Source organism: Anopheles ziemanni, chromosome 3, assembly GCF_943734765.1.
Source record: "Anopheles ziemanni chromosome 3, idAnoZiCoDA_A2_x.2, whole genome shotgun sequence".
NCBI lineage: Eukaryota > Metazoa > Arthropoda > Insecta > Diptera > Culicidae > Anopheles > Anopheles ziemanni.
In genome coordinates this window covers 93,770,311-93,797,650 of record NC_080706.1, presented here as the reverse complement: position 1 = coordinate 93,797,650, position 27,340 = coordinate 93,770,311, and the positions used below count along the sequence as shown (strand labels likewise).

General features: G+C 43.8%; 1 protein-coding gene and 1 non-coding gene across 2 annotated transcripts; both read left to right on the top strand.

Moving 5' to 3' along the window:
* The first annotated feature begins 1,013 nt into the window (after window positions 1-1,013).
* Window positions 1,014-1,085, top strand: Trnam-cau (transfer RNA methionine (anticodon CAU)). The gene has a single exon. It is a non-coding gene; the product is annotated as a tRNA-Met (tRNA).
* Window positions 1,086-4,832: 3,747 nt separating this feature from the next.
* Window positions 4,833-26,841, top strand: LOC131289913 (DNA fragmentation factor subunit alpha-like). The gene is made up of 4 exons (XM_058319255.1): window positions 4,833-5,190; window positions 23,421-23,633; window positions 24,490-24,722; window positions 25,402-26,841. Exons 1-4 carry the CDS (start codon window positions 5,161-5,163, stop codon window positions 25,877-25,879), a joined length of 954 nt encoding a protein of 317 aa, XP_058175238.1. The 5' UTR covers window positions 4,833-5,160; the 3' UTR covers window positions 25,880-26,841.
* The last annotated feature ends 499 nt before the right edge of the window (window positions 26,842-27,340 follow it).

Sequence of the window (27,340 nt, the reverse complement as noted above, 5' to 3'; positions counted from 1 at the left end):
TCAGCAAAAGGTGCTTTCCTGCTCCACCAGCATGATTCTCGGATATGTTTCTTTCAAACATGCCAACGCTCAACGTCTACGGTTTCATTTGCAGAGACATTACAAAGGCAAAAACAAGGTTAAACACACACACACAAACAGAAGGAACACAATACTGCCCGTCTAGACTGAATTGATAAAAATAAAATCGAGAAGGAAATGTGAAGAAGAAGTACCCGACTCTCGATCCGAAGCTCAACAAACCCGATATTTGTGGAGAATCCTTGCGAAAGGTCTCGTGGGTGAGCGGAATCGAGAGACGTGCAGGAAAACCCAAACCGAAAACTCAAACATGGTGGCTCCATGGTTCGCGAGGAAAGAATTGAAAAGGACGGCTAGCGGAGGTGGACTCCCGGGAAAAACCAATTCAACGCTTTTCTCGCACTAAATGTAAAGCACCCAGACGCGTCCCTTTTGGCCATGTAGATGTGAGAATTATTTAGTCGTTGCCATGCACTGACCTGGATTTTTTATCTCAATTTATCGTTCTTTCCTTTGTGGGAATTTAATGTTTGCGTTTTGCGTATCCTTTTTCTTCTATAGACCGTTGCTGTTTACACAAATTTTTAATGCGTTTTTTTTCGTACTAAAGACCATTAAGCTCGAAATAATACCGACTCCGGTTTCCTCTCTGGTACAGTCTGCTAGCCTGTGAACTTTTCAGATGACATTTTACGACACCTTATACACAATAACAAATGCCCAAAGTCATCCTCCCACTTGCGAGTGGTATATAAAGCTGCAGAAAGGACATCGATAAAGCATGGTCGTAACGGCGTGCCAGTGAACTCAACGCCGTTTCAACACCCAATTTTCGATACCCTTGTGGCGTAGGAGGAATTTAGAAAACGGTCAAACAACCCACCATCCTCCCCTGTGTTTTTCTTACCGTCACATGCTTGGGAAATTCTCTTCCAACACGGTTGAATAATCATCCGAATTTTATTCCAAACTTAGAGACTGGATATCAACAAAGCAGAGTGGCGCAGTGGAAGCGTGCTGGGCCCATAACCCAGAGGTCCGTAGATCGAAACTACGTTCTGCTAATATCCTTCGAGTAAAATATCCTTTTTCCTTTTACATTCAAGAATCTCAAGGTATGGGCTTAAATAGAGCAGCTTTTTTTCATGTGCTTTTATTAATATATTATTTTTCATAGTACAAAAACCAATTCGATAGAATATCAACAACAAATAAAGTAAAATGAAACTCAACTAGGTACTAACTATATGAAGTATTTGATAAGTACACAGGAAAATGAATATGAACATATACCATACAAATATTTTTAGTCGACAAAGTTTTCTTTTTCATTTCATTTCTATGCATCTCATCACGCGTATGTTTGCGCGTTCGTAGTCAATATAAGTTGGAAAAACAAAACCCCCGAACAACACTCGAGTGGGTGGAAAATGTACGCTATCATCACTCTGGCGGAATTTCATTCACTTTACCTGAACTTCAGACTTCTACTGGGTGGCTTTGAAGTAGAGATGCTGAAAATGCTAGACACGCAAACATTTCCACCCAGACAACCACACCCTTGCCTGCCCCCCCCCCCAACCCCCCCCCCCCCCCCATGATCCCTGGAAGAGAGGTTAACGTCACGTTTTCTCTAGATTAATTTGAATACCATTGCTACGGGTTTCCATTTTCTTTTCCTGATTATTCACATAATTAATTTCCAAGCACGCCTAGGGTACGCTTCAAATCCAAATATGTCTAGAGAAAAAACATTTAATTACAATTTCCTTTCAAAAACATTTGACAAAATACTTAACTTTTTTGTACAAATATCCTAGCAATTTTGATACCAAATGGTTGTTAGAAAAGAACAGAAGAAATATGAGGATGACGGGAACATCGAGCATCGTTCGGCGAGTTATGACAAAAACTGTGAACAAGAAAGTGTTTCGTCGGAAAATGTACAAATTTTCCATCCGATTCGGGGAAAAAAGAGGTCACATCACTCACCCTACCGCAACATAATAATTCTTTTGATCCTCGCAACGAACGTTCCGTTGAACGGACTTTTGTGCAACGTTCATTCAATAGAGAGTCGCGCTCCTTTTTCGAAATGTCTGTGATTGTTCGTACGGAATGTGGCAGTAAAGTATGGAAAGTGTGGGTAAGCAGATAGGGAAGAGGAGATAAATGATAAATCAGAGCATATTTTATGCAAATGCGTCCGTTTTCGCGCTACGACGCCGATTCAAAGAACAGTCTGCCAACGTTTGTTTGCCGTGAGCTCTAGTATCGGATCGTTTGTCGTTCTGATAGAACAGTGGGTAAAATTCATTCATTCATTCATTCATGGCCCCAGACACATTTTTTGTTTTCTTATTGAAACTTTCAAATATCCTCTTTAAGGTGTCAATTTAATGCATCCCACCCCATTGGCTCTGTTTATATTAAAAAAAAAATATTGTTCAAGAATTCATCCAGGAATCTATTAGAAAGTTTTTAGTTTACAGATTTATGTGTTTGGTAAAACAACTATTTATAAATAAAAAGTAGAATGTGCATGGAAAATGAGTTTTTCTACCCATCTAGAACCATCCCGTATGCGCACAGTGAGACTATCACACTTTCAGTGTTCCATTTTCCGCAAAAGTAAATCGCCAATCTGATCTATTGAGTCGAACCAACCGAATGGAACCGTTTGCTCGTTCGCCACTCGGTCAGGGTTTCAGGCACGGAAAAGGCCATAAGGTTGCCCGCATCAATCGTTGCACCGCGTCCTAGATCCGCTTGGTCCCGACCCGAAGTATTTTCTCGGGCGTTGAATGATCGTAGGTTCATCCTTTGTCATGGTCGGTTGCTAAACGCGCTACCAAAGTGAGAGGAAAAAGGGGTGGAAAAGTGGAGTGGGTTGGACATTTTCTCCCACCACAAAGGATGGCCGCCCCCACAGAGAAAGAGAAGGGGTGGGGTGGGGATGAATTTTCCAGACAACGTAGAGGATCCGTGGAGGACTTCCACAAATCCGTTTAATTTGCACCAGCTCGTCCCCGGGCCGCGCTCTTTGGCCGCGCACCCAACGATTACTTTGAAGTGGAACTATGAACTCACGTAACCTTTTTCGTCCTTCTTCGTCGTCGGCAGGACTTTGGCGATGTCCTGGCACAAGTGCAGACGGTGCTGATGAGCATCCGCTAGCCACCGCAGACGCCAGTCGAATGGTTCATTGAGCAATTTGCGTCTGGCTGCGCTTGTTCCGTTGGGCACAGCGTCCTGCCACAACGCACTGCAACGTGAGGCACACCGATCCGGGCACACAATGAGAACGAAAAGAAAAACAATCTCTACAGCATAAACTATGCTCCGCTTTTCTCCCTACAACAACTTTTTTTGCCTTGTTCCACAATCGGGAGTCAAGCGAAATTGGATGGAATTTGAAAAGATTCAATACTTTTTCGAAACTTCCAAACTCATCTCGGTTTTACCGACTTTTATTGGATTGAGTTTTCATACAGCTGTCTTCAAACTTCCCAAATTGTTTCGTATGAGAAAATGTGTGTGAAATTTAAACATAACTGAAGGTTACAATAAAAACCAATATGACTTTTAAAAAGAGAAGTTAATCGAACAAAGGAAGTGCAGTATGAAGTATGATGTAAATAGGTACACAATATAATAATAATTCTTCTATTTTCATTTCCACAGCATAATATCCAATGTTCACTCACATAGAAGTGGTCCCTTTGCTTGAACGAGGAATGCTGTTAAATCGCAAACCGTCCCATCAACTTCAGGTGCAGTTGCATTCTCGTAATGCATTGCACGCACGCAGGCAAGACAAACAGGCGACTCCGTGTTGACATTATCTCTATTCAAAGGGATGCAATGTGTGGTCGTCCTCAACCGCAACGATGCGCCTTGTGAAATGCACCTAAAAGGCAACTGGAACTAACCGTCGATGCAATCGTTCCATGCACTTCGGAGCCGTTTTCCACAAATGGTTTGTAACCGGTGACTGGTTTCATGTTTAAATGGTATGAAGTGGTTGGTTAAGGCGAAGGCGCGAGGATAAAAAGCTTTTCTCAATCGTGTGCGGCACGTGAGGAACTGGATTGCACTTTGGGGAAGGATTGGCGGCACGTGTCTCGATAAGCTTTCCGTTGGGGAGCGTACTCTCTTTCTCTCGCCGGAGGAAAGCTACGATGCACATTTCCCCAATCTGGGTCATGTAAATGCATTTTCTTTTCTCCCTTTTAAAAGAGCGCTTTTGTTGTTTGCAAACAATCGAATTCACGAAAGAAGCTTTCGTCAGGATCCCAGGCGTTCCGATTGGCGATGAAATTGCACCTCAACTCTCTCCTCTCTCTCGCTCTCTTCATTTACAATCTGTTAGCTCTCACGTTTTTGGTTTCATTCGCGAGCGATAATCTCTTCACAGTCCAACCTATCTTAGGTGCAAACTCCCTAAAATAAAAAACGTACCTAAGATAGGTATTTTTCACGCCCAATTTGGAGAGTTAATTTATATAATTGTTAGATTTAATAATTTATAAAAACATTAAAAATGTTTTCCTTAAAGTGCACCTATTGATTTGTTCAGTTTTTTTTTATATGTAATGTCAGACGCTCAATAGCAAACAATTTTATATCCTTCAATCGCTATATCATACTGTGTATTTTGTTTAGAAAGAGCTAACCTTTCTGAGGTGGCGGTCCGCTCGCTTCTCATGTAGTGTGGGATTGACTGTATTCACCGTGGTATAGGCGAACGAAAATCGCAAACATCGCTCATTGCTCTCCGTGCATTCGAAGCGTACGGTTCGCGTGGTTCTCGTTTCTTGGAGCGGTCTGGTATCTGGCGTCGGTTGTTTGTCAGCTGTCAAAAAGTGGGCTGCTGCTGTTTTGCTGTGTTGTCTGAAGGCTCGGTGCAGAAAAATCCGCCTGCATTTGCAGTTTTCCGCTTGTGGTTCGTTTTAGCTACGTGCAATAAGGTACTTATCTAGTGGTGCAACCGTGAACAGTGTTTGTCAAGTGTTCGCTATCCTGTGAGACGGTTCCGGGGTAGAACAAACAAAACACATCCACACGGAAGACAACTCCCCGACCTCGCCTCAAACTCCTTCGGCAAACAGTTGTCCATCGTCCTCGCCCCAGCAAACGATGGAGGAGGAAAACAAAAAACCATACAAGGTAGGGAATTAATAAGCCACCCCTTTCCAGCAGCTTACAAATCGTGCACCTCATGCTTGCGATAAACAACTCGCTGGATCCTGAATGGAAGATGCTGACGATTCAAAACGCGCCACCCTTGTCCTCGTTTTCCCATTCAGGATCATGTTTCACCTTCGGCGTACGAGAAACCGGGGCAAAAACTGCACACACTTAGTTCCACCACCACGCAATCGTGTTACACATCGCCCAAGGAGCCTTGCTTCACGAGATGATGGCGCCAAGGAAGTAATCTTTCCACGCAAGACGCCCTACTAACCCTCTTTTGAGACAAGTGTGCTTCACGCGACACATTGTGCAGCATAGAAAGGATGGGAAGCTGTGTGTGTGCATTAGTGCATTAAAAGAATCCTTCCGCTAGAGGACGACAAATGCATTCGCATGAAATAGCGCTCGACGTAGTTCTTTATTATTTTTAAGGATTTGATGAAGGACATACCGTTTGTAAATTTGTTCAATTAAGATGTTTCTCCAACCTTCCTTGGACACGTTTGATTACTTTTATTACTGCTTGGTATTTTTATACGAAACTTTTAAATGTATATATATATATATATATATTTATATATATATATATATTTTCTGCTGTATGGCCAGGACCCATATGAAAATTTCTCCGTAAGAGAATACATTTTTATTTAATTTGTTCCATCAGGAAAATTTGCTACGTTTAACGGACGTTCCACGTGTTGGGCTTGGAAATTTTCTGCTTCCAAAATTGCCCTTTTCCCGACAGACGGATCTGGTCTGATTCCGTTCCGACGACTGAAAACAAACGCTAATGGCTTTCTAGGAAGCTTTAGGATAATGAAATCATAACAACAAATGGTTGTTGAAGGTGATACGACGTCAGGAGGAAGTCAAGGATGTTGTGGTGAATAACATCTAGAGAGTATCTGGTTTAGATCAACTCGTTTTCTTAAATACATTTTTCATGAATTTTCTTTCTTGTGTCGAACTTTTAGACGGATTACTAAGATAGGATATTTTTTATAGAACAAAACGCTCATGCCTTGCCGTCACGGTTCGCTTTTCCAGACAAGCACCTCGAGTAAGTTCTTCTGGACAACTATTTGACCTTTATATGAAATGAACGCATGACAACCCAACAAAACCACGTGCCCTGTACACGTTTTCCAGCCAAGTGCTGAGACGAAAGACGAACCACGCAGCCATCGACCGTTCCAGACAGCTTGGGTGCGTGGGCTTCAAGAAGAATACTCTAGCGCCAAGGGCATCTGAAGTTTGGCATACGATACGAACGAACGAATTCTTTGTTTTTTTAACAACATTAATTCCACGAATCTGAACCCACTGGCGGGTCTTGCGTGGGAAATTTTTCGTAAAGACGTAAACCATTCATAAAATGTGTTCGAAGTGTAGTAGGTAAAGTATGTCTGTGAGTAAAGTGAAGTGTATTGAATTTCTCTTTCATGAAGGCGTTAGAGAAAAGGTTATTCTCTTCTTCATAAATTACACCATAAATGCACCATTTTACGTTGTTCAACTTTGTGAACATCAATAGAAGATCCCTAGGTTAAAACATTCCTCTAGAGTCATTTCAGATGCTGCAGTATCGATGGGAACTTTCCCTATTACATGGAGATAAATTATTTCCATCAAAGCAACCGATGTATTCCGGTACCGAAAAAGGCCAGAGGGAAACCGGCGAAACGATCGGTGTATAAATGTACATTAATTATTTACCGATTAAGTTTGTGTTTGCCCAAACCACGGTAAGAACGTTGTCCTTGCAAAACCATCTGGCACACGAACACTCACAAACACAAGTCTCTGGTAGAATCAACCGTCCCGTAAAGTGCAAAGTTTGCACCTTCGAGCGTTTCAGTTCGGCGGAAAATTAGTTCCCACCGGTGTATCCCGGCAAAGGCAAGGGCCGCAGTTTCCAGTTGGGATAGCTTTCGGTGATTAATCGATCGGCAACAGCAGGAACGAAATATCATTCCGGCTTATTGACGTTTTTACTTTTATTGTTCTTTTAGGATATTTTCCTCCTGACCCACCTCCCAAAACCACCAAACCTTAGCCCGATTGGTAACCGTTTACGATGGAAGATGGATGAAGTGGGATGAAAAATATCGACCATGACCTAAGGCTCTCTTTTGCCGTTGAAGTATGAAAATGTCCCGACCGCACTTTGGAAAGCAGTAGCACAAAAAAAAAACAAACAGCACATAATGGACACCATTCGCTAGGAAAACCGGCAACCTATCTCGATTTTCCCACCAACCCCTCCCTTGGGTCGCTTTACAGCTTCCCGGCGCTAAGCTTTTGTGGCGCACACCAAAAACCTTGAATGGTGGAGAAAAGGGATACGACAAAGCTGTCACTGACGCGTCTCATTTGCATCATCCCATTCGACGAGATGCCCGGCTCTATTGGCGGTGAAAGGCCAACGCAGAAAGGACGCGCATAAAAAAAGAGAGATAATAAAACGGGTATCCCCTGTTGCGGTCCGGCATTACCATCCTGACCGAGAAAGGAATAATCATCGTCATCCCCGGTGCCTATTACTTCTGCGGATGATGTCACATTTCGGCAAGGCCGAGGCCGACCATTCTGTGGTGCTTTCTCGTGGACGCATTTCGGTCGGGCATAATTCGAGACCCGGCCGGGCCCCGTATCCCTATTACCTTCTGATCCGCGTCCCCGGAACGCGCGCTTGATGGATCTACTCGCGGTAGTTTTATGGAAGCCGGAAGGCTTTATGCTCTTTTTCCACAAAATCCCTTGGCGTGTGGTAAACTCTGCCGGAAAAAAGGGGTTACAATAGACCGTAGACAAACGACACGGCCTTCGACGAAGTGCCGAAGTGTAGGGCGCATTTATCCGGCGAGAGATCGAAGAAGATACCAACCAGAAGATGCTGATTGGTACTATTTTTGGCTTGGCCGCCACGCGTGTCACGCCAACGACTTTAGGATGGAGAAATTCAATTTCATCCTTAACGAACCGCACAAAACGGTGGCTTCACGGTGAGCCGGTGGAAATTTGGTTTGCAAATCGAGAAAAAATATCCACACTAGAGGTTTGCATTGAGGCGTATAATTTCCTTCCTCCAAATAAAAATATGCCCAGCGTCGTACGAAGCAGGAAGGGCGTTTCAAGCAAAGAAATGCAAAATATTCTCCGTTGGCGAGAAACTGAGGATAACGAAAACAATCGGATAAATCCTTGCCCCATGTTTGGGAAAACATTTTATAATGCCAATAGCTTTGGTAGAAAAATTGATAAATAATACCACCATATAGCCTTGGAGTGGTTATGTGGGAAGATTCTCCGATTGTGTCGTTGCGAAATTTCTCGAACTCGTTCCGTGGTGACTGTCGAAGCCACAGTTGTTGTTATGGCGATATTAATTGAGTTCGCGTGCGTCATTGGAAGTCCTGGAAGGATCGTAACCGTGGGTGATATGCCAGCGTCACGCACGAGTTACAATCGCAGTGGTTTTTGCATCAGACCCGCCCGAGCGACGAAGGAATATGGAAGAAAGTTGCATGAGCTCCTCGTGAACAGACAATTGCCAACCACATGCTTATATGTTCGATGCTACAATTTGAAATGCTCTAGCATTGACAAATCTCCGGAAAATCATCGGGGAACGAACATCACTTTACTATCGTCTGGTGGTTCTTGCGCTCGTAACTCATTCGACTCGACTTGTACCAGCAAACGAAGTGTCTTTCGTTGGCTTGGAAGGGTGAACGATTGACCCTTCCCTTGTGCCCTGTCGAGTCGTCGGTTCTCGTACCAAACCGTGACGCTGCATCCTTCTCTGTCCATTCGAAACAATGGCGTACTGATGGCTACGATTCTCAGAAGAAAATGGCCGGAAATTGCTTTCCTTCAACGCTGCCAACGGACGGTTTTATCTCCGCTGAAACTGGCCGCTTGAATGCCGAAGAATCTTGATAGGATTTTTACGATTTCTCAATAACCACAGAACATTTGGGTAAACTGTGTCTCGAACGGAGAATCTGCCTAACTGGCCCAGCCAGTACCATCCCGCATTCGATTTTCGCAGAAAAGGATCAGCAACTTTCCCCCCGCGGTTTGTTTGTAGTGGGTTTTCCGGCGATGGAAATAGGACGAAATAGACCAAACGCCACTAGCCAGACACAGGCCAGTTTATTGTAAATAGAGATTACGCTGGCGATTATTGCGCCCGCGTTCGGCTCGGCATAAGTTAACGAGCTTATTCCGTGCTATCTCTGACCATTCCAATCGCGCGTGGATACTAGAATGCTTGCCCGGGGGCAGCTTTTTATTGATCCGAAGCCATTGATTTTATGGTTTCAGCAACCAAGCTCTAGCTAGCGGGCTCGGTTTGCAATTTCATGCCGTCAACAACAAATCAATGTTCGTCTAGTTGTGAAGGCGAGTTCCGAAAAGCTTCCACCAGGAAAAATAAAGCCAGGATGAAACAGGACCACATCGATAGACCACGTCCTATTCAGTTCGTGCACACTCCACAGAAAAGGGGAGCAAATATTTCCCTCGGCAAACACGGTCTTTGATTCCCCGTTTTCAACGGCTTCTTCGAGGAATCTCCGGACCGTTATAAGCAACTCACGAACTTTTTTCCGAGGATGATCTGAGTTCGCCTGTTATTCTCGTTGACATTTCCACTTGACCGCCGACAACCGGGAACGTACACTGATTTGCGAAAAACTCGGCAAAGAATTCCCTCGGGCGCACGGAAGCAGACAGCATCGTCGAAAACCTGACACACAACTTCATGCTACAAGAAAAGGGACCAAATTCTGCGAAAACTCTTATGAAACCATTTTATTAAATTCGGTCTCGCTTCGGTCGACCTTGAAAAAGTAGCCAAGGTCTGTTTCTTTCCATTCACCTATGTTCCGCCTTTTCTGCCATGGAACGGAGATCTTCCTCGGTCCCCACTGTTGCAATTGAATCTAAATAAATCATTCTAAAGTACTCAGTGTAAAAATAAAACACTTATCTCGTTGGGAAGGACACTCTTTTATCGTGTCATTAAACAAATGTCAACCACCCAAGGTAACGTTTTGACGTGCCCATGTCTCCCGAGCGTCGATAAACTGTGGCACTAGATTATACATTCCCGTACTGTAAGTACTCCCGAAGAAAGTATACGTCCCCGAAGGCTCATATAAGGACCGTCTCTTTTAGCACGCGGTTTCTCGTTTGGGAACAGGCCACTTGCCTGCTTTTTATGATCGCTGGAGGTTTGGCCTCACTGAAGGTTCACTTGGTCCACTGGAGATCGTGCAACCTTACGAGAACGAGAACCTTATAGGAGGACCTTATAAGAACAAAAAAAAGGAGACTGCATCACTTCGGATGCTGCCGGTCTCGGGCGCAATGGAAAGCGCAATAAATTATGCAACATCATTAAGGTGTGCGCTGCTGAAACATTCGGTCGATGTGGGTGTGTGTGTGTGTGTGTAGATGCGATGCAATAACCGTTACCGTCACATTCGCTTAGCACTTTGGCGTTCCTGTGGTGGCTTTCGTTGTGCTTCGTTATATTTTCACCCTCGCTCCTATCGTCCTAGCCTTCTCCTCGCAATTGCATTTGGGGCGAACTTTCCCAGCCGGGCTGGGGGAAAGCCTAATTTATAACTTTTATGGTCGCCTCGGCTGTTTTAATGCAATTTTTTTCGTTCGCTCTCAACCCTTTCCGGGTGGCGGCGATCCGAGCTGGAAAAACTGACCCGGTAAGCATTGTTCATCTCGGGCAAAATTGTCCGCCGGTGTGCAGTTGGAAACTGAGAGCGTTGGGACATGATGTGCACTTTTTCCTCTCCAATGGTGAGGCATATCGGACCGATGTGCTCGTTGGTGTGTGTGTGTGGTTAATAAAATTGTTTCTGTCAAATGTCAGGGTTTTTGGAGCTTCCTTCGGGCAAACTTTCCTGCCCCCCATTTCTGGTGCATGTCATGTTTGGGGATAACTTTTTATTTAATTTGAAATTTCCTGACACCAAATTAGATCCCTTTGTGATGGTGTTGTTTCGAAAAACACCAACCGCCGTGCGCTTGTCCTTGTTTTGGTCATTGGTGTACCCAAAAACGACCACCATCCGATGTCACGGAATGTGATCAAAATGATACCCTCATCGCATGGGAAAATGATAATGTTGTTAGTCATCTAATTTACTTTCCAAGAAACAACTCGCTGCCCCGGTAAAAACAGAAGCATCGTTACATTCAATTTCGATCCAATCAAACGGTCGACTCATTCAAATAACGAAATCGTGCAAATCCGCGCCACGTGGTGTGCTTCAAACGGAAAAGCAACATTTAGTAGTCTCGTCCATCGGTGCCAGTCATGCCGATTGCCCCAAAAAAGCCCCCCCCCTGCTCCCACCCCGAGGGTGATAAATAATTACCACAAAGATCCCTGCTCCTTTTTTGGGTTCCTTTTTCTCCCCATCGCTTCATTTCCCGAGCTCATTTTCCTTTTCAAACGCACCGTGCCAATTAATGGACGGTGTGCTTCTTCTTCTCGCACCTCACGCCATTTACGACGTCCTTTTTAGGGCTTTTGTTAGATAGCAGGGGCCGACCCCAAAAGGAAAGTAAGCCGCGCGTGGCATAGTCGTAATTGAATTGTACCCTCAACTTAACCGGCGAGATTTCGTTCTTTTCGTTTGATGTGTTCTCTCAGTCACCTTTTCTCTTTTTCCGTTGAGGCTTGTCTTCGATTCGGATTCGATTTCTACTTGTTTTATGTCAGTCGCTCGTTGGTTAATCACTGTTTATGGGACTCCCGAGAGGATGTTTTTTTTCCACGAAAATCATTCTCATCCTTTCCCAACATCCTTCGGGGCAATAAAGTAAATGATGCGTAAATAGATTACGTATATCATTGCGATATTGCTACTGGTTTGCGCGATTGCAATACACTTTGTATGTGTGTGTATGTGCGTGTATGTATCCTTGCCTGTTAAGCAAATTATAGGTGTTAATGTTGTGGAGAAATTCTCGGCTGATCCACGGATTTCACGCGGAGTAAACGCTCCTCGGTGGGTGTCGAAAAATGGCTTCCCGTCCCACCACCCCCACGGGAATGCGAGGGAATAATTAAATTGGCAAACGAGCTGAACGGTTATTAAGCTGACATTTTAAATTCGTGCCACGTGGTGGCCGCCACCCACGCACTCTCCCCAAGCGAATGCCGATGGCTTTGAAGTTTGCTGATCGTTTCATAATTGACAATCGGGGTTTTACTCGTCGGGGACGGGGAGTTAAGTTGAAATCAATTTGCTTTTTATTTTACACCACATCGGTGCTTTGCGCGACGCTTTATATTTTTGTTCGAGGCATAGAGTTAAATGCCAAAAGTGTAAATAGTGGAAAAAAAAGATAACATAGATTGTTAAAGTAAACGAAAACTGAAGTTCATTTGACGACAGTTACAATTTGGATAATGGAGACATTTGCTGGTTTGGCTTTCTGTTACGTTAATAGAACTGAAAATATAAAAGCATCAAAGATTGCTTTATAAAATATTTTAAAATAGAGACGTTGCCAAAATTGAATATTTTTTTTTCCAGTCTACTCTGATTGTTTTTCAGAACTATGATCATTCAACGTATCCTATATTTAATGACAGCTGGTAGCCAATGAATACTCTGATCAATCTGATGTTAAAAATCTGCAAACACGAATACTTCTCATTTAATTCCTTCCGTATCAGTATTAATTACCAGTTCGAAGCAATCGTAATTGTCCCATAAGTTAGTGTTATTGACAGATTTTCGTAAAGCCCATTAGACTTTCCCTTCCCTATCCCCCCCTCAAGGCACCTCTTTTTGCCATCATGCACCAACATCATTACGAAGAGATTCTGCTCGGCTGATATAAACTCCAGAACACTGCACAAAGGGCGAACCTACAGCGTGTTTTCGTGGGCCTGGGAAAAAGAAATAAACTTTGTGTCCTCGTTTGGTGGCGACGTGCGTCGAATTTCCGATTACCCAGCAACTCCATTCACCCATTATCGCTAACGATGGTCTTCGCGAAGATGCGAGCTGGTGTGGTCACGAGTTTGGACGAGAAATGAGAGCTCAAGGAGGAAGCCTTCGGTACGAGAAAAAGTAAACATTATCAAATACATTCTGTTTGGCCGTCACGTCCTCGCGTTGGCCGACGACTACTAACGGCAGCGGAATGCTCCACATTGGGGAGTTCAATGAGGAAGGCGTGTTCCTAATTTCCAAAGAGGCCCTTTTTTCCATTAGCGATCGGACGCATGATGAATCTGCTCATTTAATCATAAATCGAACGGGCGCTTTGAATACTTTGTTTCTCCGAATTTTAACAATTTTTTTTAGATGAAGGTAATGTTGTCAACTAGATTTTTCTAAAACTACTGTTTAAACCTTTAATTTAAATAATAACTTTAGCCAACCCAAGCTCAAACCGCTATCTACTACCAACTTCTAACTTTTCTAGATTAGAAAAGGGAAATTTTCAAATCCCGCACGTGCTTTGGCCCGGCCTTTTCCGACAAACGGCGGCACCGGCCATTATTCATCGTCAAATCAAATTACCACATAATCAAATCAACCCGCACGAACCAAGCGCATCCTTTCGACGTTGGGTAAGCCTAGGGTATCGTTTTTTTAATCGAAAATGTTACTGCTTTATCATACGGGATGGGGAAGGGTTTCTTTTTTCGATTTTCCGTCCATTGTGCATTCATTCTGCCCAACTTCTTCGCCGGTGTTTCATTTTTCCCGCATGATTCATGAGCAACGGCAACCGACCATTGACCAATCGATCATAATTGAACGTTAGTCGAGCGAACACATCGAACAGCCACCTCTCAGACACCACGAACATCGACGGGGCCTTTGTGTGAAGATGTCTGTTGCTGGCACAAGTGTTCCTCGGACCCGGCCCTTGATCCACATGGGATGAAGTACCGCAAGAAAAGAGCTTGGAAAAGGACACCCCCCCCCCCCCCCCTCCCCAAAACCCTCTCGACCAAACCGGCCTATGCCTTTGTTCTGTCACGTATTGGCGCTTACGGCAGCTTCGGCGAGGCGCGACGGCATCCACTTTAATCCGTAAACCGCCGGGATGAGAGTAAGCCGGATTGGAGTCAAAATAAGGCAATGAAAAAATGGCCACCGGTATTTTTTTTTTTTTTTCGTTGGTCGACCCAGCATTGTGTGACGATCCTGCACGCCAGGCGGCTTGGCGTCAAGGGACAATTTAAGCCCGTGCCGTACATTAATCTTTTTCGAATGACCAACATGAGATGGAGAATTCATTTTCGCTATATTATCGTTTAAACTGTCAACATCGTTTCCGGGTGGGGATGAACCGAGGGGGGTTGTTTTGTTTGTGTTCGGGTTTTATCTTTTTCAAACATAAATACTCGTATGTTCCGTATGGGGTTTGTATTTCCTCCTACTCCATAAAACGACAACTTTATGTAGCTCAAAAATCTATTTTTCATGTTTCAACGATAGTAAATGACGATAGTTCTTCTCGAGTGTTTGTACCATGGAAGCTGTGTCTACCACTTGATTTTTCCAGTGCTCGAGCAAAACAAAATCGTACGCAGATGATTTCATCCCATTTTGCACCCGCCAGCAAATGAAGCAATTCGATCGCAATAAAAATTGCAGAAAGAAAATAAAGAAACTCCGGCGACGTCTGGAACTGAAAGCGCCCATCTGAGTCGCGTGGAACCATCTTCAAAGGCCTTTTTTTGTTGTTGCTCCTCCTGCGTTGCGGGGTGGAATGTTATTCGACACAACTCGCACCAAAATATGCTCGTTACTTGAATTGAAGCAAAACATTCTGTAAAGCCCGCAATTCTGCGTCCTCGTGGCGCGTCTCCAATGTTACCGTGGACCGGCGGAAGCAGAAGGCAAACAGTCGTCGGCGAGATAAAAAATAAAGGCGGAGTGTTCTGCGAAGGATTTCGTAGAAGTTGGGCGCCGAAATTCGCACCGAGTTGGAGGCATTTTGAAGTCGTGCTGAAGAAAAGAAAAAGTGTAACAAACACACACACACGCCGAATCCATTTATTTTAGCGACACAACTTACAAAGCAGTAAAATGTTGTTTGCAGATTAAAAATGAACCATAACATCATGCGTTGGCTGGGCGAAGGAACATAAAACAAAGCAAGCGAGCTTTAAGTTGCACATAACCAAACAAACACACACACCGAAGTTTTTCCATTATTTTAAACATTCCGCACCCGTCATGCGATAATTAAATCCGTAAAATCACTCCCAAAGCATGAAGTGGAAGTTCTTCTCAGTGAAAGTTGAATTCCTGGAAGATGGATCCGGCCGAAAAGGAAACTCCATTCGGGAAAATGTGCCAAAAGTTAAACACACTCGCGCCCCTGCACACACATACAACGGTGTCAATAAAATATGTATCTTAAGTGATGTTTCGTAAACTGTTGATGCTAAGAATGTACGCTGTACGTATCGTATGGCGTGGAATTCAGTTTCCCGCGCCCGTTCGGATGGCTGAAAGGGAAAACCGGTACGGAACGAAGCGGTATTTCTTTGCGGAACGCGAACGAACGGCGCCAAAAATGTACTTTATTTCGTTTGCTCGCTTTCCCTTTCTTTGCCGATACGTCGACCGAAAGGCACGGGGAAAACCTAACGGGGATTTGGGAAGGGGTGATGAAGCATAATTCAATAACATAAAACTTGCAACATAACGTGTAATGGTTCTCGACCAGTGGGTGTGAACACCGATGCCGACGGCGGTGCAGCAGCGTGTGGGTTTCGGTGTTGCGAAAATGGACACCTCGAATTCCCCCGTCGGGAAAGTTGGCGCTGCGGCAAATACTGCTGGGAAAACGTATCGGGCACTGCAACGCCGGGGAACGTTATGGCAGTTACCGAGGGGTTTTCTTTTTATGTTGGGCAATTTAATGTCCTTTTTTCCTGCCTTTTAAGATGGCAAAACAATCTAACCCAAACCCTCCCGACACCGGTGTGTTAAGTTATTTTAAATCCCAACACTTAATATGAACAAAACCGAGGCACAATGGTCCGAAAGGGCTTAGTTAACTATTTGCAGCTAATCCCGGTTTCCCTCGAGATCAGGACTGTACGCGCACAAGGCATGCGGAAAAACAAATTGCTTTCAGAAGACAAATTAGAACCACGCGTTTTCCCAGATGGTGGAAAACATGAATACCATACGTTGCTGTCGTGTTCCGCTCCGGTAAAATCCTTGCTAGAACGATGGGAGTAGTGCTTTTCAGAGATGGAAAATTATGGAATGAATAAGCGTGCTAAGTGTGACCTCGTTTGCATACACCCGCCCTCCCTCCCCCTTCCTGAGAAGAGCATTACGTTTTTCTTCAACAAGAGCCACGCTTAGTCCATTATCAGGGGGGCGTAGAAAAACATAATAAAATATGTGTTGCAAATCATGACGAATGTAACTAGTTTCATAATAACATCCACACACATACTACATTCCATATGTCCTCGCTTCTGGTGAGCTAAGCAAAAAAAAAACTTAATGCCCTGCTAGAGTATTGGAGGGCATTAAAAATGAATTGTGAATGACGAGACACGAATGGAGGAAATAAGACATAAATATGGTTGTACGTTATGTGTGGGATTTGTGTCCCATCTTTTATGTGATGGATTTGCGTTTCAACCTTTAAGCTTAATTAATTAACCTTATCCATCCTGACAAAAAATTACAAGGAAAATAAAGAAAGAAAAGGTACCCTGTTTGTTTCAGAAGATGATGAATAAACAAGATAAGGAAACTTACCCTCGTTCCGAGAAGCGCAACAAACAATATCCATGATTTATCCTTATCCATTTGCATTTATATCAGATTTTATCGTCACATTATCCTCGACTTCCTTGAATCCTCGCCCTGCACGACCCATCACCTCAACTTATAGTTTCCCAACACGAATTATAATTTTCCAAACGCTTTGTTCAGCACCGACGTCGGCATTGCCATTCCTCCCGGAATCTGGAAGCTCCTGAAGCGGCCGCGCAACCTCTTGAAACTTGTTTCTAATTAAAAACTTGAAAGGTTTCACTTAGACTTCGGTCGTAATTATCATTTCACACTCCACAGTCTTACGCTGGCACCGGCTTTTCTCCAGCGTAATCTTTCATTTTCACCCGTTTAAACTTGAACTGCCACCTTCAGCCCGGTCCGTTCGGAGGCTTTCGGGTGTAACAAGAACCAAGGGTTGTATTTCCTCAAACTTCTGAGAACGTAGCAATTATATATTCTTCTTGAACCAAGCTGTTGTTGTGTTTTTTCCTGTCGCTCGCTTTAGTTATGCAAACACTTTTTCAAGTCAATATCTGCTTCGGAAGCGTCGTAAACCTGTATCCGGCGGGGCACGGGAAATGGTACTGTCGGATACTTTTCCGGATGCTGCAATCGAACCGTGCTTCCTAAGAGGCCATTTCCGATGGCCGTGTAAATGTTAGTAGCTATGAAACCCGGTGAATGTAGGTCAAATGGAATTCATTAAAAGCATTTCCGGTCTTACGTTCGGCATTCGTTGAATGCCGCTGCAAAGTTGCGTTGGGTGTTTCGCACAATAAGAAACAAGCAAGTTCAACTACATAATCCGGAACTGCAGCTGGCAGGGCTTGATTATGGCTTTTCCATCCATCTTCTTTCAAGTGCTCAATATTCAAAAGCAATCACCATTGTTGTACCGATGTGCATTCTATCTGTTCCGAACACAGGCGTGAAATAAGAAGCGGGGAAAATGTCTCTACCACCAACGAAAAAGGAGTTGAATAACGAAAACCGATTTCAGCCACGGGAAGTTTTCGCCCATCTCAGTGAAGTTATTGTTTTGTGGTGGAAATTTATAGACTGCTTCTGTGGTCGAACGATCGAAATGTCCTTCGGTAAGTTAGTCGCCGCATACAATTTAAGTTTTGACATATTTCATAATTTACTTGCCCCAGTTAGAAAATGGCGTTAGGAGTTTCACAGCGGAAAAACTTTGCTCATTTCCTTCTTCCCTGAGTGGGAACACATACTGGTTTTGCTGTAGTGTAAATACGAAGGAGGATGATAACCATATTTTAAAAATAATAGTGTTTATGTTTTCCACAAAACAATTCTCTGTATTAAATTGCAAAAAATAGAATTTTGATAGAACAATCCGATAAAATAATTTTAGAAAAATTTCACATCCCTGAATGCAACCAATGACACAAGGCAAGTTGCTCTATGGTTATGAAAATATAGTTTCTTTACAATAAAAAATATATAACAAGAATACATAATTATAGTATTGAAAATTAATTATTCTAACAATTTTAAATGAAATATGATGATCTGCAAATCTAATCCCATTTCGTCATTAGGTTCGAAGTTTAATTGCTTTCCATAATAAATGCATCGAAGCATTTCAATTTAAATGAACACAACCGGAAGCCATTCACGTGTCCGGAGGACAGCAGTGAGAACAACTTCATGTCGTTGATCGTAAGAGTCTGTCAACCGGGTCGGCTTCTTTGTCAGGTCCAAATTTCAAATTCCCCACCCGCTCCCAAAGCCATCATCGACCGGAAATGATCCTGCTCGAGTCACCACTCAAAACACACACGAACGCACATCCAAAGGGGGGACATTGCGGTTCCCTCTTGTCACACTGTCGGAAATTGGCAGTGCCAAAACATTGTCAAAACGGCCTGTGGGCCACTGTTGACCTCCCCCTCCCCCCTAAGAGTGACATGTTGGAGTTGGCGGGAGTCAGAAAGCATATCGTCAAGCGAGCACGTGAGCCAAAATGACAAGCTCCGATGTTAATTGGAATCGATGAAAAATGGAGCGGAAATGGCAATGAATATTTGATTGGTGGAATGTGTTCCGGCGGAATTTCGGTTATTTTATGTCACGCCACGCTCGCCCGCCCGCAGCCTCTGGAAGAATTTGAAATCTGTGATGCTGCCTCCCAACCCGCTCTCCCTCACATGGACCTCCGACGCTTGTCCCGCGGGGATCTCCTCGCATCATTTGTGGCCCAACGTGCCGTTTTCCTACATTCCGCAATGAAATACAAGGACGCATGGCTGGGAAGAGGATGTTATGTTCAAATGTTAATGTACATTATCCACAGCGTGGCTGGACACCACCAAGTTCGCCGATGATTCCCCGGCTTTCCCCCCACCAACTCCGTTGACGTAGATTAATTGGATTTCGTTTGCGTGAAAAATGTTGGCGCATTTTATAGTGCACTGCAAGAACGCTTCGTCAACGAACACCGATTGCGGGTAGGCTTTCCTTTAAATTTATTGCCTTTTTAAATCCACGAGATTTCCATCAGCTTCGGCTATTTGCAGTTTAAAAATTGTTTATCAAATGGTGTCGTAACTCGTCACTTGTATTGTTCTCTATATTTGTTAAAATTTATGTACAACTTTTACGTTCGTTTTCCTTTTTAGCTGACCTTAATTTTAGCTTCTGTTTCTAAGCTTCTCCTTATCTTCCGTGCTAATGACTAATGTAATTTACTGCTTTCTTCACACCACATTAATCCATTCCGTCACCAAAAAAACCATCGCGGATCGTTAAGCCATTTTGTTACAGGTTGCTGTCACACCTTCCTTCCGTCCCAAAACATAGCACACGTCGCACGTCGATCGCAGCCACCGTCATAACGTGTCCATTATCTGATTAATTTCTGTGGGAAGGATAATACAGTTTAATACCATCTAAAACTTTCATCCGACGAAACCGCGGAGGGAGTTTGTAAGGTGGTACGGAATTGCGGGGAAGATACAGGGAAAAGAAAAAACAAGATACGAAATATAAATAGCGAAGCAGCAATCGAATCAACCGAAAAGGCTCGCTCCCGCCTCCGAACCGGACAAAGTGCCTACCGGGCCACTTCTTTATGCTAGATTACTTTTCCATCCACTTTTTGATGGCCGAATGATCGGTGATAGAATTGGGGCGGAAAAAAGGATATAAACACACACACATATATCAGATGATTGGTTATCCGAAAGTGGAAAAGTGTACCACTTTATCCTAACGGCGTTTCTAACGTTACGTACTGTTTTAGGCCAGAAAGGAAGGCAATCGAAGGATATCGTCGGGCAACAAAAAAAAAGGAAAGGAAAATAACTCATTGCTTGCGGCAATCGTTCCGATCTGATCGGTAGGCAAACGGAAATAGGAATAAAGGTTAGCAAACTTATTGCATTAATAAGTAATCGATTGCCACACATACGACACCGGAGCCCAGGAGAGTTGTGTCGAGTTCATCTACTTCCGCTGAATTGGTTATTTCATGTTTTCCTTTAGCTGCTAACGTGGGCTTGTGTGTGTTTTCCCAAGGCTTTGAGTCATCATCAAGCAGCAGGAAGGTTAAAAGGTGAAAGAATTTCGTCGTTTCGCTCGAATGAACCTGTTCAAACATAGCCCTCAGGTAGCGAACGATAATCGAATAAGACATTATTTATCTACTTCTCCTATCGACAAAAGTGTCCGAGTGGAAATGTGTCTCCCTTGGGGCGTTGTGCTAGTTTCAGACTAGCTTAGATCCGAGTGTGCCGCAATGATTTAGTGTAGCGGAATGCCTTTCCGATACTTTTTTTTTCGTGATCTATCATAGTTACCCTTGCTTTATTTCTAGCTTAGCCTTTGACTTTTTATAACTCTGTATTCGATAGCATCGTAAAATATATTATACTTTGTATTTTCTTTCATACTGAATATAACTTTTTTTCTATCTCCAAGCTTTGAAATTACAAACGAGAAAGGATGGTTTTCGAATTCCCCCTCACGCCATGACACCTAACGGCTGTGTGAAAAATAACCCAACCAGCGAAACACGACCGTTCATCATAATTAAGGTATTTCCCCAGTGGAAGGACCTGATTGCACTCGCCGCCCATCGGTAAACTTTACCACACGAGCGAACCTTTAAAGCGAGAGTCCGCTCTTCTACCGGCCCGCTAGTTATATGTAGCTTCCAAGGGGGTGCTATGAAAATGTACCGACCTTTGCCTTCACAAACCACCGGGCGCCTCCATCGGGTGGATCGGGAAAAGTCCTAGTTCCACGGCGAGCCAGCTGGTTGTGTTTGCGCAGGCTATTAATTATAATCATTCCAATTTCATTCCAGCCGGCTGCAGCCATTGTGGCATCGTTTCGTTTTGCGCTCGGTTCGGCAATGGGGCTCAAGAATCCTTTTTTTTTAACTCATCGGAATACGAGTTGGGAAGGATAAAAATTCCATCGTCCAACTTTTGTCCAACGGCTGGAAATCTTGGACCGCCTCTGATTGATCAAATACTGCTGCGCTGAGTGGAATAATTTATTACTCTCTACCGTTACCCCCATCTTCAGAAGTTCGTGAGTTGCACATTAAAACAAAGTCCGGTGGAAAAATTAGGTTATTTCTGCATTCACGTTGCGCTGTCTCGGGGATTGAATACGATTATCATAACCTTCACCGTAGGGATGTGTTCTGGGACAAAAAAAAAGCCTTGACTAACATGCTGGTATGTCCTTGTTCCACACCCTCCGGCGGGCGTACCGGGAAGATCCCCGCCACACTGGATGAAGCTGATGAATGTGAATAATACATTAGCCACCACCAGCAGCACACACACACAACACATGCCGGTGCAATCTACTCTATCAAAACTCCTGCCTGGAATCCTTCATCCCACCTCGCCCACCCGGAGCTCTAGTTCTTCACATGCGACGAGACGAGGTTGTGCCTACAACCGTGACTTTCATCCGCATCGTTTGCTTGGCTATGGGACTCCCAGGCGTAATACTTACCCGGGCATAATAGGACGGTCTAGCGGAAAGGTACCACGACCTTCAACCCACGCCGGGAGGTCCTTCTTTTGAGTGCCCCTATTCCACGTAACATAACATTATGATTGTCGTACCGGGGTTGTGTGTTCCTTGCACTAGCAAAGGTTTTTTTCGGGGCCACCGAAAGCGGATTGTTGTGACTAAACGGATTTTATCGTTTCTCAATAAAGGACGCCCATTGTTGGCCGAACAGTCACACGCGTTCAGGTTTGCGGAAGCATAACTGCTGCCGGCAAATAAAATGGCATAATTGATAGCCTAACGGCGAACGAGGAATGCACGACTGAATTCTAAAGAAAGGGTTATTTACCGGGAATCATTAGGAGATTTTAAAGAAAACATAAGCCCTTTTTATCATTTATTTATATATCAGTGTGTGACTGTAAGCCGATTTCGTCTGTAAATAAATCCAAATCAAAACATAACTTGTTAGTTAGGAGAAATTATCCCTGGAGAAAAAAAAGGTCTGCGAAGATATTCCTTCCCAGAACATAACAAAGATGATAATATAAACTAGTCCAAAACAGGCAAACCTTTAGTCATTTAACCAACCCCTAATGAGCTCCCATTTTAGATTCTTCGTATAACAACTCTGTAGAATTATTTGTTTAGTAATCAATAAGTAAGACTCAACCACACGCGTCTTCCTTGCTTATATTTGCACAACCGACCGTTGATAGTAATTAATATAACACTTTCGTCCTTCTTCTGCAATCATGTATTCTCTCCTCCGGGATCATTTGTGTGTTTTCATCGAAAGACAAGGTATCGGTTCAGTTCGAAAAGAAGAACACATCTGTGTCACCCTTCCTGGTAGCTTTGGAACCAAGTCAGTGTCGTTGAGAAATCCCATCACAACCTCAAATGAACCACACCGGCAGGAACGTATCGTATGCAAAACTAACAACCACACCTGTTTCCATCTTCCCCCATCGTTTTTGTGTGCACATGGTGCGAGGCTTCTTGTGATGCATCCCGACTGAAGACGTAGTCGTTCGAACAAAAAGGGATTCGGTATGATGGAGTACCGTATCATTTGGGTTGACATATCGTATACCTCATGCGGGAGGCACATTCCTAACGCATCGATCGAATGCACGCATGAAGTGGGTTGATGTTTTCGGAAAACGATCAATAACGTTCTCTCATCAAAAAACGTATAACATAATTGGCCCTTTTTTCCTAAGCGAAAAGTTCCCCTCGGAGGGTCTGAAAAACTCGCCGATGCTGGTAGTTGCCAAATCTAATCTATCATTTACGCTCCAAAGTTAGTTTTATACTTGTTTTCGTTCCGTTTTCATTTGCCTCTTTTTTAATTGTGTTTTCAAATTCCTCTCGTTTATTCAATTGTAGATTAAGGACGTGACGAGAGCGATCAAGAAGGCGGTCGTGGCCGGCACGCTGCAGGAGGTGCGTACGAAGGCGGCGGAAAAGTTTGACCGCACCGATCTACCGAACATCCATCTCGACTCGGACGGCACCGAGGTGGACGACGAGGACTACTTCCAGACGCTGGAACCGAACGCCGAGCTGATAGCGGTCTTCACCGGCGAACAGTGGATCGATGTGAGTTGTCCACGAGCCTTGTGCCTACCCTCATTGTCTTACCGGCTTCGAGGGTTCTTGATCTCATTATCATCCCCTCCCCCTTCCGTTTCGCCCGGGTCAGGATAACGGAACCCCGACTTGGAGGCGCATTAATCTTCCGCCGGTTCACGAACATTTATCCTAGAGAAGTTTTCCGTGAAAAAGTTGTAGAATAGAATGTTGGATTCACCCCCAAAAAACCCAAGAACCACCTCAATAACTTGTAGAAATGTCCAATTTGGTCACCCGCGGCATGGAGGGTGAGAAATGTTGATTAATGGTGACACTGTTCGAACCAAATTTGAAGCACAACTGTTCCTTTTCCTTACTCCCGAACAAGAAACACAAACTAGCGGCATGTTAATGGATCTTCTCCGAGGTCCTCCCCGTCCGGTGGAACAGATCCGTAGAAAAAGCACTCTTCCCTTCTATGGAACTTTTTTGCCGGCGTGGCATCGCCCGAGGAAGTTACTTTCTTAACCTTTTTTTCCCTTCCACTTCGGCCAACCTTCGTTGACTAATGCACTTAATGACAAGTTTTAGCAGCTGTGAATACCAACTGTGGACAAAGTGGATGGTGGTGGAGACAGCCTTACATGGCATTACATCAGGGGAATAAGTTTCAAAGAACCGCCCGGAGATCCCGTGAAAGGAAATTGAATGAAAAGGCTTGAAATGTCAAGGAAATTAGATTGACAAACAAATTTCAAAGTTTTCTCCTCCCGAATTTCTTTCCCGTAACCAGAGAACAAATCAAATAATCAGACGAAACATGCTTTTCCGAAATTGCACAAGAAACTAATCGAAATGTCTCCCTCTCTTTCCCAAACGGCAGCCGACACACTACGTGACGATAACGACGCGGCGCGACTCGGCCGACGTCACCGACAGCCCCGAGGTGGAGCGAATACATCTGAAGAAGCTGGTCGCGCAGATGAAGACCAACCTGTGCAACGTGTCGGTGCTGAGCGAGCCGGACCTCGAGCTGCTGTCGAACATGGACCCGAACTCGGTGGCCGACATCACCGGCAAGGACTTTATCGAGCAGCTCAAGGAAGCCTCAGGCAGGTTAGGGGGCGGCGACGAGACCGGGATGTGGTTCTGGTTGCTAGAAAACCCCCATCGCGAACTACCGTCTCCTAGTCGATGATTTTACTTTTCCGCTTTCGTTTGCCGTTTTCGGTTTCGGGTAGCAAAGTAGTGCGAACGGTATTGTACGGCTCGTGTTGGTTTAGGTTGTTCCGTTCGTTTATTTCATTTACGTTTGGGAATGGTTCCATTCACGGCTTTCGAAGTGTTTCTAATTCAAGTAGATTTGTAGATCGTTGCATTAACCATATCGCACCGCTCGTAGAGGGCTCATTAACTCACTTCATGGTACGGCAGGAGTTAAACATCACTTATCTAACCATGTATTTGATAACAACTACATCAATTCAACTAATTAACATTCACTCACTTCCACGATAGTGTCTCTTCATCATTATACTTTCATGGAACATGAGTTTAACTGTAAAATATATGAACAATCGTTGAACGTTGAATGAACATTTGAATACGAAAATAACACTCTGTAAATTCTTGTGTTGTGCACGTTAGTTTTTAAAAACTGTTTGTAACATACTTGAATCGTACATTTCGAAGCAGTATCTGTTTTAATTTCGTTAGAAAATCAAAATTTAACTGAGTAGGATCCCTTCCTTCATGTTCCATTTTCATTCTTATATTTCATCTATGAATCCCACAGAATCCTGCATGAAAAACGAAAGGCTGCTGACGCAATTGAGCTGCTAAGGATCATTGCCAAGCAGCAACCGATCGCAACAGCACCGGATGAGGAGCAGAACGATCACACGACTGTCGATTCCGCCGACGATCTGCAGCTCCGTTCGTTCCTGTCCTCCGTTGCGCTGCGTCCCGAGCGCACACCCATCACAAACCAACCCATTGCCCAGCGGTCCGAAACAACGGCCGCAGCGGCCGAATCCTTGTCGCCTTCATCCTCCTCGCCTTCTACCCCGTCGACCATCGTTTCGATTCCGGCGACCGTCGACTCGACCCCGGATGGCAAACAGCACAATATCACCGTGCACCTGGAGTCGGCCGTACGGAGAAGCAGCAGCGGTGGCGATGCCGAGGAGGACGCGATCGTTTCGGTCTATCCTGACTCTCAGTACTCCCTCAAGGCAGCCGGTGACAACGCGCACCATGGTAAAGCCATTTGATATTTAATGTACCAGATAAACGTTTGTCATAAGTAAGCGTTTCTCTGCCAGATTGTGTCCGTTTTGAAGAAAAAATGTGCCAAATCGCCAATTGTTTACTGTTTGTTATAAAAATTGGTGTAATTTCTTGTTTAGATTGAATGATTTTTAAATTTTTAAATTGAAGGCCACAAAGGCCTTTGAAACAGCTTCTTGAAAAAAATAATCAAAATCCAAACTTTACCACTCAAAGATGTCGTAAGTTTTAAGAACCAAGGATTATTTGTTAAATTTTGTGATTTTCAATTTCAAGTAAAGACAAGATGTGAAAAATGCTAAATAACAAGCCTGTTAAAGAAACGTGTATCTATCAAAATCAATCAATTATCCCAACATGTTAACCGCCCGTAAGTGGTGCCCGATCGACGGAACAAGGAAACAGAACGGAACTAATAATCAGCCGAATAAGTAACATTTATTTAACTGCCAACAATGCCATAAGCATAAGTAAACAAGTGAATAACAATTACAAGAGGTAGTAAAGCGTTGCACTGCTTATACGTTAGTAAAACATCGATTCTAGCGCACGTACACACCCAACTTACATCAATAGTTACAGCCACGTGCTGCGCCATGTAGCGAGAAAAATTATCTGCAATTTAACAGCCTCGTTCACCTGCTAGAAGATATCAAACAAAAATGTCCCACTTGAAGGCAAAGAGTGTATTTTCGCGCACAAACACACCTGAGTTACACTTTTAGCCATACACGTGCTTACCTAAAGCAGCATGAAACCCGAATAGTAATGCAAACACAGGAAAGAAATAGTTTTAGTATATCGTCCTACGTCTTCAACCAGCATGAATAGACGAGCATATTACACGTGGAAACACACTTTTAAGCAGACTTGAAAAATTTGATAGGAACGATTGGACAAAGTGGGATTCAGATACTAATAAACCACAGTGAAACGAACGAAAAAAGTATGAAATATAAACGAGAAAAATTGACTTAAAATAGATACGAAGAATAACGAGAGAACAAATTAAAAAAAAAAACAAACAAACATACGCTGGGGTTATTATAAAGACTGAACAGTTCATTTTAGTTGTTCGCCATAGGAAGCATGCTCGGTGTAGCCCACCCTCATCCAGTACACATTCCTTTTATCGAGGCAAAGGTCGGAAACGGTCATCGAAAGCACCTGCGCTCCACCAGCAATGGCGATGGAAATGAACTGTCTAACATTAAAAATAACTTTAAAAATAATTAAAAGCATTTGAAGAAACAGGAGAAAAAACAAGCGGAACGATGGAAAGCGAGGTGAAATAGGCTAGAATACTGTAGGATACAATCATACGGAGTAAAAGTTGAGCCACGTGGCATCTTGCTGCGAGCTGGTTTTCGATACTGCACAACCTATCTTGAAAGAGGCCTACACAACACAAGAAGCACCCCCTTCAATTACCGAAAAAAGATCAG